General features: G+C 45.8%; 1 protein-coding gene across 2 annotated transcripts in view; it reads left to right on the top strand.

Annotated features, from left to right (window-relative positions):
- The window catches only part of SOCS7 (suppressor of cytokine signaling 7), a 939,941-nt gene that overhangs the window by 506,794 nt on the left and 419,304 nt on the right, over nucleotides 1–13,843 (top strand). For both annotated transcript variants that reach the window (XM_044055367.1, XM_044055366.1), the window contains exon 6: nucleotides 458–626. In XM_044055367.1, coding sequence (XP_043911302.1) covers nucleotides 458–626 — 169 coding nt within the window. The remainder of the gene's footprint in view (nucleotides 1–457; nucleotides 627–13,843) is intronic.

Here is a 13,843-nt window from a genome sequence, read left to right as displayed (position 1 = left end):
TGCTGTAGGTGGATTGGACACTCTAAATTGGCCTTAGTTTTGTGTGTGTGTGTGTGTGTGTGTGTGTGTGTGTGTGTGTGTGTGTGTGTGTGTGTGTGTGTGTGTGTGTGTGTGTGTGTGCCTTCTGTAGAAGGTTGGGCGCCGGGCTGGCAGTTTGACACTGTAAAACTCCACTGCCAATCATGAGTGGACAGGTGATGCGCTGTGGTGACCCCTAACCGGGAAAAGCCGAAAGAAGAAGACTTTTACATTGTAGATTTTGATGCTATAACTTAAGCAAAAGACTGCTACTTATTTTAAAAAAATGGATCACACAGCATTTGTAATTGATTTTGCCAGCCGTTGTTTTTTTTTTTTTTTAACTCTGTCCTTTATTAACATTTCACACAAAAAGTACACAGTTTTAACAAAACTAAAATATTACATTTGAATCATTTGTTTTTGTCTTCCATGACAGTGTGGCTGGTACTGGGGTCCTATGAACTGGGAAGATGCTGAGATGAAGCTGAAAGGAAAGCCAGATGGGTCATTCTTGGTCCGTGACAGCTCGGACCCCCGCTACATTCTAAGTCTGAGTTTCCGATCTCAGGGTATTACTCACCATACCCGTATGGAACACTATCGAGGCAAGTAAAAACAGTTTTTGAAATTATATTTTGTTCTTCAGTAACTTGAACTCACTGTGTTATCTGATTTTTAATGGATGATTGTATGCCATACAGGGAGAAAGAATTTTTGATTTTTAGCAGGCTTTGGTTGGCATATCTCTCTGTACATAGTGGCACAGAACAAATGTCATCTAGAATGGAAATAGGTTAGGAGTTAAGAATATTTCAGAGGCTTTTGTCACAGTGTGAGACGTATCTGAGACTGTACAGAGATTCAGGTGAAAAAAGAGCTGTGCCTTTTGCTTTCATTGAAATGTTGCAGTTGTCGAATACTTTACTAGCAGCCCCTTCTCATCCTCTTTCAAGCAGCTTTAAACCCATTTGATGAATTACTCTGTGTCATTGCCTCAGTTAGTACATTACCAGGTACTACTACCCTCTGTGTGAAGCAGTGTTTGTTTTCTTATCATTGCCTCAAGCAGTGCATCCTGGACCCATTCACATTCCTTGTGAAGTATTTCTTAAGTCTTAATTGTACATTTCTTCAGACAACTTGCCATCCTTTCCTCTATTTCCTTTCCATTTTTGTCCACATAGAATGCAGGTTGTTTCTCTTTTGTCTATTTTATATGTACGTGCTAAATGTTGTCTTAATATTATTGTTAAGGCATACCATTCATCTTCACTGGTTTATTAGCTCTTCTTACCACACTTTGCAACATCATAAATTATCTTCATGAGTTTTGCATTCTGGAACTGTGGACATTACTCCAGATGCAGCTTTAGTCATGCCCTGTACAGAGGAAGATGATGTAATCACTTGTGTAATCCCCTTCGCACGTGGTACCCGCAGTATCTCATTCATCACTGCCACTTCATCTTTCATTACATGATTGAGGTTTGGAGTAGTCATTTAGAATCATGCTATTGAGAAGGTAAGGGCACTTGAAGGGGGACACTCGCTAAAGGAGCAGGCAAATTAAGTTTTCCCCATCTTTGTGCAACATTTGGGTCCCTCTGCATCTTTTTAGATCCTGCCCTTGGACATTATCCATTAAGTGCATTTCCCCACCACCACCAGTTTTGAGTTTTTGCTAGACATCCTGACTGAGTTGATGTTACAAGGCTTATGGTTATAAAGAACAGAAGATGGCAAAGGAATGGAGTATTATAAGAAATCACCTAGTAGACAAATAGGTTCATAGTTGTATATTATAATAATAGTCACCAGAGCCTTTATAAGCTTAGCAGTGCAGTCCTGCCAAATTGTGTCCCTGTGTATCATTGCACATTAATTTGGAGGGGATAAACCCATCTGATGATTTACTCTGTGTGATTGCCTCCGTTAAGAAGTGTTCCTGCAACTGTAGGAGAAATGGTATGGATTTGGAATGAGGAGAAGAAAGTAGCAAAAAATAGTAACTAAGTCAAGATTACACAGTTGTGCTAGTAATAGAAAGCATGCATAAACATGTACTGACTGTGACACCAGTTTGACTGTCTTAATAATGGTTAAGTAGATGAAGGGTATTACTGCAGATACCTTGCTGCTGATGATTATTATTTCATTTGGGTTAAGTAGATGAAGGGCATTACGGCAGATACCTTGCTGCTGATGATTATTATTTCATTTGGGTTAAGTAGATGAAGGGCATTACTGCAGATGATTATTATTTCATTTGGGTTAAGTAGATGAAGGGTATTACTGCAGATACCTTGCTGCTGATGATTATTATTTCATTTGGGTTAAGTAGATGAAGGGCATTACTGCAGATGATTATTATTTCATTTGGGTTAAGTAGATGAAGGGTATTACTGCAGATACCTTGCTGCTGATGATTATTATTTCATTTGGGTTAAGTAGATTAAGGGCATTACTGCAGATACCTTGCTGCTGATGATTATTATTTCATTTGGGTTAAGTAGATGAAGGGCATTACTGCAGATGATTATTATTTCATTTGGGTTAAGTAGATGAAGGGTATTACTGCAGATACCTTGCTGCTGCTGATTATTATTTCATTTGGGTTGAGTAGATGAAGGGTATTACTGCAGATACCTTGCTGCTAATGATTATTTTATTTGGGTTAAACAGACAAAGGGTATTACTGCAGTTACTTTGTTGCTGATTATTATTTAATTTGCTGATTGAGAGCTTCTCACGAAGCTTGTTCATAGGTAGGTACTAGGCTATCTGCCCGAGGGCATTTATAAGCCTAGCCAGAGTGAGTCAGCTTTCACCGCCCCATTGATTAATTAACTGAGCCTCTGTCAAGAAGAGCCAATGTGTTCTGCTCAGGTGGCATAATCTTGATAGAGGCCTGCTGTCTAGGCTGGTAGTTTTGTTTGGGTTTCCTGTGTTTCTGGCAGCCATTTTCTGCTGATAGTCTTGTCTTCATTATTATTGAGAGTAACAAGGCCTCCTGACCTTCTGTAGTACGAGTGATTGGGAAATAGCAGGGGCTGAGTAGTAATTTGATCTTCTAACTTTTCCATCCTTACTGGTATATAAACCCTGTGTCTTGAAAAGGTTTTGCTTGTATTGCTCAGGCTGTGGATTGTATTTCATTACTGAAACTAAGAGGAAATTCCTTAAGATTCCAAGAGCAGGATAAGTAATTTCTTACACTTATTTCACTGAACTGCACTTCTGAAATGCTTATAATTGTGCTGTACAGTTGATCTACTACATTTTGCACTTTTGTAAAGCTTGTTTTATTGTTTCACTGCATTTATGTACTGTTTTATACTGTTTTTTTCATTGCTAGATACTGTTTCATTACTCTAATTGCATGTTTACTGAATTACTTAACTGTAAACTGCTTTTTCATACTGAGAGTTGTATTTTCTGTTTGTGAGTGCTCTATCCGAGCTTTTCTGTACATTTTTGATTTTTGAGGTTTCTGTGTTTTACAGCTAGGAACTGTAATAGTGTGCATTACTATAACTGTCTGTTTACAGTTAAAAGCATTCTCTAGAGTCTGCTTGTTCCTTGATCTGTTTAAAACTTTCATTTAGTGGCTACAGCTAGGAACTGTAATAGTGTGCATTACTATAATTGTCTGTTTACAGTTAAAAGCATTCTCTAGAGTCTGCTTGTTCCTTGATCTGTTTAAAACTTTCATTTAGTGGCTACAGCTAGGAACTGTAATAGTGTGCATTACTATAATTGCATTTTTATTTAATTACTAAATTGTAAACCGCTTTTTCATACTGAGACTTGTATTTTCTCTGTGTGGGTGTCCTTTCTATGCTTTTAAAGTGAGGTTACTGTGTTCTGCTCAGGTGGCATAATCTTGATAGAGGCCTGCTGTCTAGGCTGGAAGTTTTGTTTGAGTTTCCTGTGTTTCTGGCAGCCATTTTCTGCTCATAGTCTGTCTTCATTATTATTGAGAGTAACAATGCCTCATGACCTTCTGTAGTATGAGTGATTGCGTAATAGCAGGGGCTGAGTAGTAATTTGATCTTCTAACTCTTCCATCCTTACTGGTATATAAACCCTGTGTCTTGAAAAGGTTGTGCTTGTATTGCTCAAACTGTGGATTGTGTTTCATTACTGAAACTAAGTGGAAATTCCTTAAGATTCCAAGAGCAGGATAAGTTATTTCTTACACTTATTTCACTAAACTGCACTTCTGAAACACTTATAATTGTGCTATACAGTTGATCTACTACCTTTTGCACTGTTATAAAGCTTTTTTATTGTTTCACTGAATTTATGTACTGTTTTAACTGTATTTTTCATTGCTAGATACTGTTTCATTACTCTAATTGCATGTTTATTGAATTACTTAACTGTAAACTGCTTTTTCATACTGAGAGTTGTATTTTCTGTTTGTGAGTGCTCTATCCGAGCTTTTCTGTACATTTTTGATTTTTGAGGTTTCTGTGTTTTACAGCTAGGAACTGTAATAGTGTGCATTACTATAACTGTCTGTTTACAGTTAAAAGCATTCTCTAGAGTCTGCTTGCTCCTTGATCTGTTTAAAACTTTCATTTAGTGGCTACAGCTAGGAACTGTAATTTTAGCACCACCCCCCCTTGTGTTGTGTGTTCTTATACTTGGTGGCTTTGCAGTTGCCCACCCATACTGTATATTTGATCTATGACATGCCTCCCAGTCTAGTGTCATTAGATCTGAAGTAGGAACTTCATTTGTCAGCAACCTTTGAGATACGGATCCAATCTCAGATCCGAGCCGGCAACTTCTATCACAGCATAGATCCGAGCTCCTAGCTCCTCCCTTTACCCATAATCCCCTACCAACCCTGACTGACCCCAGATCTAGTTTGCCGCTCTTCAAGCAACAGCTAGATTCCAGAGCTCTTGGTCAAATTTTGTGAGAAAAGAAAGTTTTCATTTTTTTTCTTATACTCTCTTTGAGCGAGTGTTTGTGTGTGTGTTTAGGTTTTCCTTAGCGCTAATTTCACTCCTTTTAGCTAAAATAGCTTAATTTTTTATCTATTATTTCTCCTCCCTGCCCTCGCTTGTCACAGTGTGTGTGTGTGTGTGTGTAGTGTGTAGGGGCCTAGCGGGTATGTTTTTTTTTAGTGATGTCGGAGGCCCCTAAAGCCATTTTTTCGAAATACACCGAGTGTGGTCACAAGCTTTCACCGGCTGATGGCCACACTCGGTGCGTTAGGTGCCTTGGGGTTGAACACCTCTCTTCGGGTTGCGCGATTTGCGCTGCGTTCAACCCCAGGGCACTTAAGGATTGGAGGTCGAAGCTAGTTCTGTCGGGCCTTTTGCCCCTAGACCCGGCCGCTACCCAGTCCTCGGTAGCGGCCACTCCTGCCCCCCTCCCTCCGGCCGGGACTCAACCTCCCACTGTGGCTTCGGAGGTGAGGGATGCCAGGAGAGAGAAGCGGAGGGAGAATCACCTTAAGCGGCGGGCCGAAGACGACTCCTCGGCCCTGCCTGCCAAACGGGCTTCTCCCTCCAGGGTTTCTGGTTCGCCTCCTCCTCGGATCCGATCCCTTTGCTTCACACCGGGACCCAAGGAGGAGGTAACCCAGTCCCCGTCGAGGTCATCGAGGCGGCACTCCAGGCATGCCTCGGTGGCCTCCTCGAGGTCCACCTTCAGTATGTCAGATGCGGACATGGACCGGATGATGAGGTTCATCCAGGCCCAGATGCAGATGGGAGTGCTCTTGCCACCCACACTCTCCGGGGGGGGAGCTCAACCCCCTTTTTTGCTCCTATCGCTCCTTCTCCGACCCGCCTTCCGGGTTCAGAGCTGTCGGAGCCGAGCCGCGTTAGATCCGGGGGTGGGTCGGAGCCGGCAGTGCTAGGCACTTCGGCTTCGACGATTCCCTCGAGTTTGTCGGATCCGACCTCTCAGAGCCGTGGGCCGAGCTTCGGATCCGAGGGACTCGGTGTGCTTTTGGCCCCGTCCCGGTTGGAGCGCGCGGGTCCTTTGGATCAGATATCTCGGCTCCGGGTCCGATCCCCGCCTCGGATCAGAGTGGGAGTCGTTTCTCGGATCCATCAGAGAGCGGCTCCCCCTCGGCTTTCACGGTGGTGGAGACGGTACTGTTGAGTGCATCCAGGCCTCCGGTCCTGGCTTCGGCTCTCCCCTGCACTCCCTCTCAGCTGGTCCTGGCTCCCCTCACCCGGCCTTCGGGGCAGCCTGCTTCAACGCCTCTAGGTGTTCCATTGGAACAGGATATTGCTGGTGAGGACTCCTCGGACAGCCCCCCCCCCGAGGAGGTTCCTTGCAAGTCGAAGTGCAAGAGGAGGCACGTGGACTCCCCTGAGTCCCTCACCAAAGATACGGACTTGGATGAAGGGGAAGGCTCCCCAAGGTCACCCCCCCGAGGATGTCTCCTTTGGAGACATCGTGGAAATGCTCAGAATAAGGGGTGGGTGGTCTGCCCCCAAGGCTTCCTCCGATGAGTCCGTATTCCTAGAGGCGTTCGAGGCAGGGCCATCTACCTCTTGGGTGTCCCCTCCCCCCGACCCCTTGGTGGATCTTATAGCCACTAGGGCTTGGAGGGAGCCGGACACTGTAGAGTCTGTTCCCAAGCGCCCGGACAAAATCTTGAGCCCCCCGTCAGAGAGAACCCATTGGAGCAGAGGTCCCCCTGTGGATGCCATGTTGGTGGCGGCAGTCGCCATGAGAGAGTTGGCTCAGGAGAGCCTCACGGTTCATCCGCCAAGCAAGGAGTCTTGCGCGATGGACCGCCTTGGGAAGCGGGCCTTCAGTTCAACGACCTTCTCCATGAGGGCCCTGAACTATATGGCACATGTCATTCAGATGCAGTGGGATCTAATCAAAGAATACGCTGCTTCCCCCCCAGGGTCCATGTCGGAAGGGGACAAGCAACTGTATTCCTCCCGAATGTCCACCCTACATTCTATTTCCAACACCTGTATGCGGCTTTTGTCTCGCACCACTGAGGGAGCCGCTAGAGCAGGCGGAGTCGGGCTGGTCATGAGGAGGCAAGCCTGGCTCCAACATTGTGACTTCTAGGAACCCTTTCTTGTAACCCCCAGAATCAGAAGCCTCCCCGATGTACCACCCAATCAGAGGGAGGCAGCTGCTGCAGAAATTCAGCAGCTCTTACAAAAAAGAGCCATCCAGCCCGTCCCCCCAGATCAGCTCAGGTCAGGGTTTTACTCCAGGTTTTTTCTGGTGCCAAAAAAGATGGGGGACGCGAGGCCCATCCTGGACCTCTCTCTCTTTAACCTGGCAGTACCAAAAGTAAAGTTCCGGATGGTCACACTGCAATCTATTCTCCCACTACTGCGGGAGAACGACTGGTGTCTACCCTCAATTCCATTGTCATCTCCTCCATGCAGCTCATTTTGTATGCAGCCGAGGGAGCGAGTAGGGCAGCAAGCTCAGGAGTTGCCCTTAGAAGGCAAGCCTGGCTGCGCCTGTGTCACTTCGCGGAGGCCTTCAAGTCTTCCTTCACTGACGCCCCCCTTTGATGGTTCTTCTTTGTTCGGAACCAAAGTGAAAGACACCCTCACCAGGTGCAAGCAAGAGGGAAAGACCCTGTCTGCCATAGGGGTCCATTTTTCCCTTCCTTCTAGGCCTTACCCCAAGGCCCAGCGTGGTGGGAAGATGTGGTTCAAGAAATCACAGAGGTTTTTTCCTGCTGCACAAGGTGATTCTCCCTCCAGAGGCAGAGGAGGGAGAGGTTATTCAGGGAGACGCCGCCCTAGAGGCAGAGGGGGCCCCAGCAATTCGGGAGAGCGCGATTCCTTTCACGGCTCTCCCTACTCTCGTTCCTGAGGGAGTGCCTGGCTGTGCTTATCCGGAGCCAGTCGGTGGTCGAATTTCGTTATATCCGGAAGCCTGGAAAGCATCACCCAGGACCGATGGGTATTACAAATAATTTCCGGAGGTTACCTCATTCCCTTTACATCAAACCCCCCTTCAATCAGAAAAATCCCAGATGTTCCACCCAGTCAAAGGGATCAAGCAGCCTCATAAGTTTCAAAGCTGCTAGGAAAAGCAGCCATCCAGCGTGTCCCCTCAGACCAAATCGGATTAGGGACTTGCTCAAGATTCTTTTTGATGCCGAAAAGAACAGGGGACCTGAGACCCATATTAGATCTCAGCCAACTGAAGAACTATATACAGAAGTCCCAAGTTCCATATGTTCACACTACAATCGATTCTCCCATTGTAGGGAGAGGAGGTATGGATGTGCTCCATCGACCTCAAGGATGCTTACTACTATGTAAAAATGGACAGGGCGTCCAGGAGTCACCTACGCTTCTGGCTGGGAGCCAGTCATTTCCAGTTTCGAGCCCTGCCCTTTGGTCTCACCACAGCCCCCAAGGTGTTCACCAAGTGTATGGCGGTGGTGATGGCTCACTTGAGACGTCAGGGATTCCAAGTGTTTCCGTATCTGGACGACTGGCTCCTTAACACCCCCACCAGACATCAACTAGTCCAAACCAGGGATGCTACCATCACTCTATGTCAGCAGTTGGGCATAATACTAAATTGGGAAAATTCTGCTTTGTTGCCCTCACAGCGTCACCTTTATAGGCGCAGAATTAGACACCATTCGAATGCGAGCATTTTTACCGCAGGAGAGGATCAGAGTCTTTCAACAACAAGTACACATCCTGATGCTCCTGAGGAAAGCGAAGGCAAGATGGGTTCTCCAACTCTTGGGGATCATAGCAGCAACAATTATGTTGGTCCCTCTAGTGAGATTGCACGAGATTTCTCCAATGGCTCTTCTTTGTTCAATGGTCTCTCCAAAAATTTCCACTTTCTCACGCCATTTTGCTCACGGACAGATGCAAAAAGGACCTCAGTTGGTGGCTTTGCACCAATAATTTGGATGGGAGAAAACCCTTCGTTCCACCCATCCCGGTTGCCACAGTGACCACGGACACCTCCCAGATGGGGAGGGAGCATTATCTTGGCAGGACAGTCCAAGGCACGTGGCAAGATCACGGGATACATCTGCATATCAACGTCCTAGAGATGAGAGCAGTGCTACCTCTGTTGCAAGCACTTCAGAGCTTTTTACCTCTAGGGACGATTGCAATACACTCGGACAACATGTCAATAGTGTGGTATCTAAACAAGCAAGGGGGAACCAGGTCTTACCCCCTGTGCAGAGAGGCCATGCGAGTGTAGCAGTGGTCAGTAACTTCCCAACGGTTTCTGATGGCAATGCACATCCCGGGGAAGTCCAACGTGATTGCGGACAGGCTAAGCACAGCTATTCTGATGCCTTACGAGTGGTCCCTGAATCGTCTAATTGCAGAACGAATCTTCAGCAGATGGGGTCAGCCTTGCTGCAACCTTTTTGCCAGCCCCTTCAATGCCAAATGCAGCAACTACTTCAAGCTGATCCCCCCACAGGGGGAGTCACCCAGGGACACTCTGGTTCACGATTGGCCCTCCGGTCTGCTTTATACTTTCCCCCCGTTTCCCTTACTGTCAAAGGTGATTTAGAAAGTGCAATCCTTAGGAAGCAGAATGATTCTGATTGTTCCACACTGGCCTCATCAAGTCTGGTTCCCTTTTCTTCAACCATACATTGTGGACACCCCTTGGATTCTGGACCCTCAACCAGATTTGCTGACACACATGTCGGGACATTTCCACCCCTCTCTGATGACCCTCCGGTTGACAGCCGGGCTACTCCACTTCCGTCGTTAGTTAGGCTTCATAAATTTTCACCGGAAGTGGTTTACATTTTGTCTTCCTCTCATAAGCCATCTACTAGGAAGATTTATTCCAGCAAATGGAAGAGGTTTTCTATTTGGCCGCATACCCAAGGAACTGATCCTTACACAGCTCCAATTGCTTCAGTCTTGGAGTTTTTGTCTATGCTTTTCCATCAGGGTTCCGCATCAGCTACCATCAAAGTTCAATTGGCAGCGATCTCTAATTTTCATGTGGCTAATGAACCTAGTCTCATGGCTCATAGACTCTGCAAGGCTTTCCTGAAGGGTACTCTGTTACTCTGTCCACCGTCTCTGAACCTATCATGCCTTGGAATCTCAATTTTGTTGTACAATCCCTTACTTCACCACTTTTCGAGTCTGCAGCTACCTGTGAATCGAAATTCTTGACCTGGAAAACAGCCTTCTTAACAGCAATCACTTCAGCAAGGCGAGTTTCAGAAATTCAAGCCCTCTCTATCAAACCTCCTTACTTAATCTTCCATAAGGACAGGGTTTCTATTCGACCAAACCCTTCTTTTCTTCCTAAAGTGGCTTCCGTGTCTAATCTTAATCAATCCATTGAGTTGCCTGTATTCTTTCCTCAATTTTCAAACAAGGCAGAATTTAAATTTCATCAATTGGATGTACGCCGACAGTTACGTTTCTATCTGCACCGAACAAAAGATATCCGGAAGTCTGATCAACTATTTGTCTCCTTTTCGGAAAACAAAATTGGATTCCCGGTCTCCAAGATCTCCATATCCAGATGGATATCTAGTTGCATCTCTTTTGCCTACCAAGCAGGAGAAAAAGATCTGCCATTTCCGGTCAAGGCTCACTCTACTCGGGCTGTTTCTACATCTACAGCTTATCAAGCCAGATTGTCAATGGATGATATATGTGCTGCAGCTACTTGGGCTTCTCCTCACACATTTGTTTCTCATTGCAAATTGGACGTGGTTTCTAGGGGCAGGTCGTCCTTTGGCTCCACAGTACTCAGGAGTATTTTCCTATGAGCCACCCAGGATGTAGGTGCTAGGGACGCTGTCCCACGGGTAAGAATGTAGGCGAGATAGGACTACATAACATCAAGAAGTTATGTACTCACCATAACGTTCCATGTATGTAGTCCATCTCGCCTCACATTCTTACCTACCCTCCCACCTTCCCCTTTCCTGGAGGATCTGGAGGTTAGGTTGTTATTTACAGAGTTCCCTTTACTTAAGCTTATTCTTTTTATCTGGATGTTGTGTATGCATGGGGTATGAATGAGTATTGCAGCAAACTAGATCTGGGGATATGGAGCAGTGCACCATGGGATACCTGCTTAGCCCAGCCAATAGAAGACTTCGAGCTACAAAAGTTTGGCCGAGTACGCACGGGTAAGAATGTGAGGCGAGATGGACTACATACATCGAACGTTATAGTGAGTACATAACTTCCTGTTTTCACCTGTGCGTCTGTGAATGTTCATCGTGTTACACTGCTGCAGTCTTTACATTTGGGTTATCCTGCCGTCAGGCGGTTCCCCAGTCGGCCCGAGTTCCAAAGTCTTTTCTTGCGTCAGTTGCTGTCGCCTCCTCCCTGACATCAGTGCGACAGGGGTATATAAGATGCAGCCGACACCATTTTCCTCAGTCTTTCTTGCCGCACGGTGCCCGAAGCAAAAGCAGTTCGCAAGTACCGGTTGGCCTACTCCTGAGATTTTCATTCTGAATCCAGAACCAAAGTCTTCTACAAAGCTAAGTACCCCGTTGGGGAAACTTTTTCTTGCCTCAGACCGATGTTAGTAAAAGTTAATAACTGTATTTCTTGTGGAAAGCAAATACCTCATAAGGATTTCCATTCCTATTGTATCCCATGCCTAGGCCCAGACCACGACGTCACTGGTTGTCGGTTTTCTGCTAGGTTTAACAAGAGCACTATTAAACGGCGGTTTGATTTTGCCCGACATTATTTTGGCAGAAAATTCAATTACACCATGCCGTCGGATCTTCCGACGACCGGAATACACAAAAAGCGCAAAGACAAGGACAGGCATCCGAGGCCCAAAACTGACGACGAGGCCTCTTCTAGGCCAGTCGCCAGTTCTCCGGTTTTCAACGAGGCGCCTTCGCAGCTTCTGACGACCACTTCCACAGAACCACAGACCGCCTCCGACTCCCACGTGGAGCTGGCTGGTCCTTCGGACGCACAAGTTTTTCAGCCTTCTGAAACTAACCCTTCGGAGGGAACTGAAGTAGCTGAGCAATCCACAGCATCAGAGGGGGTTTTCAGACCTACCCAGTTAACCATTAAACCCTCTGCTAAGTCTAAGGCCCCCTTAAAAACAAAGAAACAGATACAGCATTCTCCAGGACAGGCCTCCATGCCTATGGAACAAATGCTCAAAATGGCTGAAGATCTAATCACTCTGATCAGGGGGTCCCATCCCCCACCTGATAAAAGGCCCAGACAGGATGCAGACTATGAATCTTCCGACCAGATGTCCATTTCTTCAGATTCATCCTCAGACCTAGGATATTCTTTACCCCCTTATGAGGATTCTGATGCTGAGGAATCAATTCCATCAGCCTCTCCGCCTGAGGACTACTCCTTTGAGGAGACCTTACATACCATGAGGGAGCATTTCCATTGGGAAGGCCAGGATTAACACAGACCCCTTGCTATTCTGCCAGTGTTGGATATTGTGGATGATGTGTATACTGAATCCAGCTTAAATCCTGGCTCCTTACCTCCAGCCCCAGTTAAACCTGATAGATATTACAGAGTCCCTGACTCTCACAAATTTCTGTATAAAAGCCCTGTTACTGACCCTGAAACTATTTTTAAGGGACCCAAAGGGATTAAGGCCTCATCAGCAAAAAACCCAGTTCCCTCTGACAGAGATTCCAGAGCATTAGACAGATGGGGAAAGAAAGTATATACGTCTGCAACTTTAACAATGAGAGCCTTAAATTGCCAGTTTCACATGCTAAAACATCAGCAATTTTTGATGTCTCAGTTGAAACAAAAGATGCTTAAAGATTCAGATCCTCCTAATTTTAAAGAAATGCAGGATTTATTGCATGCAGCTGAACAAGTGGGAAAACATGCTTTGTAATGTGGTTTTGATTCTTTAGAGGCCTCCTGTAGAGCAGCAGTTACAGGCTCTGTCATTAGAAGATATGCTTGGTTAAAAGAACATACGTTACCAGATCATGTTAAGGCAAAATTATTGGATGCACCTTTGCAGCGGGATGTGTTGTTTGGAGTTAAGGCAGAGGAGGTATTAAAGAAGATGGAGGATAAGGCAAAATCTATTCAAATGGTGAAGGATTTCTTTTCAGCCTCCTCATTTTAGCAGAAATTGACCAACAAAGAATTGGTCCTTTCCAGTTACAGACAGACCTCAAAGGGGCAGATACAGACGTCCAAGAGGTAGAGGTCAACCACAAGGTCCTTACAGGCCTCGCCATTGGAGTACACCAGGCCAAAAAGAAGGGGAAGACAGGACCCAACCATATAAAAAGCAGCCTCAATGACTTCCCACTACAGCTGCCAAACAGCTCTCTCTTGGCAGCCCCCTTAGGAGGAAAAATGTCACTTTTCTATCACAATAGGCATTGGATCACCAAAGACAAATGGGTTCTCAACATTGTATCTCAAGGTTACAGTTTCCACTTTCACACTCTGCCAAGATTAAAAGGACTGCCAAATCCGCCACCAAATCAACGGGCAGAGGCTCAAAAACAAATTACAGTACTCATGGACATGAGAGCTATTCAAAAGGTACCACCACAGGAGCAAGGACAAGGATTTTACTCAAGACTCTTTCTGGTTCCCAGAAAGGACAAAGCCTGGATGCCCATTCTGGACCTTTCTTCTCTAAACACTTACCTGGATGTTCCGAAATTCAAAATGTTGACACTACAGCAGCTTCTTCCCATGCTGGGCAAGAAAGCTTGGCTCGTGACTTTGGACCTCAAGGAGGCATACCTGCATGTCCCTACCAGACAAAACTGCAGAAGATACCTCAGATTCATAGCTGGTTCAATGCACTATCAATTCTCTGCACTGCCCTTTGGCTTATCTACTGTGCCCAGGGTCTT

The sequence above is a fragment of the Protopterus annectens genome, chromosome 13.part0 (genome assembly GCF_019279795.1).
Source record: "Protopterus annectens isolate FY-2018-M chromosome 13.part0, PAN1.0, whole genome shotgun sequence".
NCBI lineage: Eukaryota > Metazoa > Chordata > Ceratodontiformes > Protopteridae > Protopterus > Protopterus annectens.
Note: the sequence above shows the minus strand (reverse complement) of the source record. Positions and strands in the feature narration are given on the sequence as shown.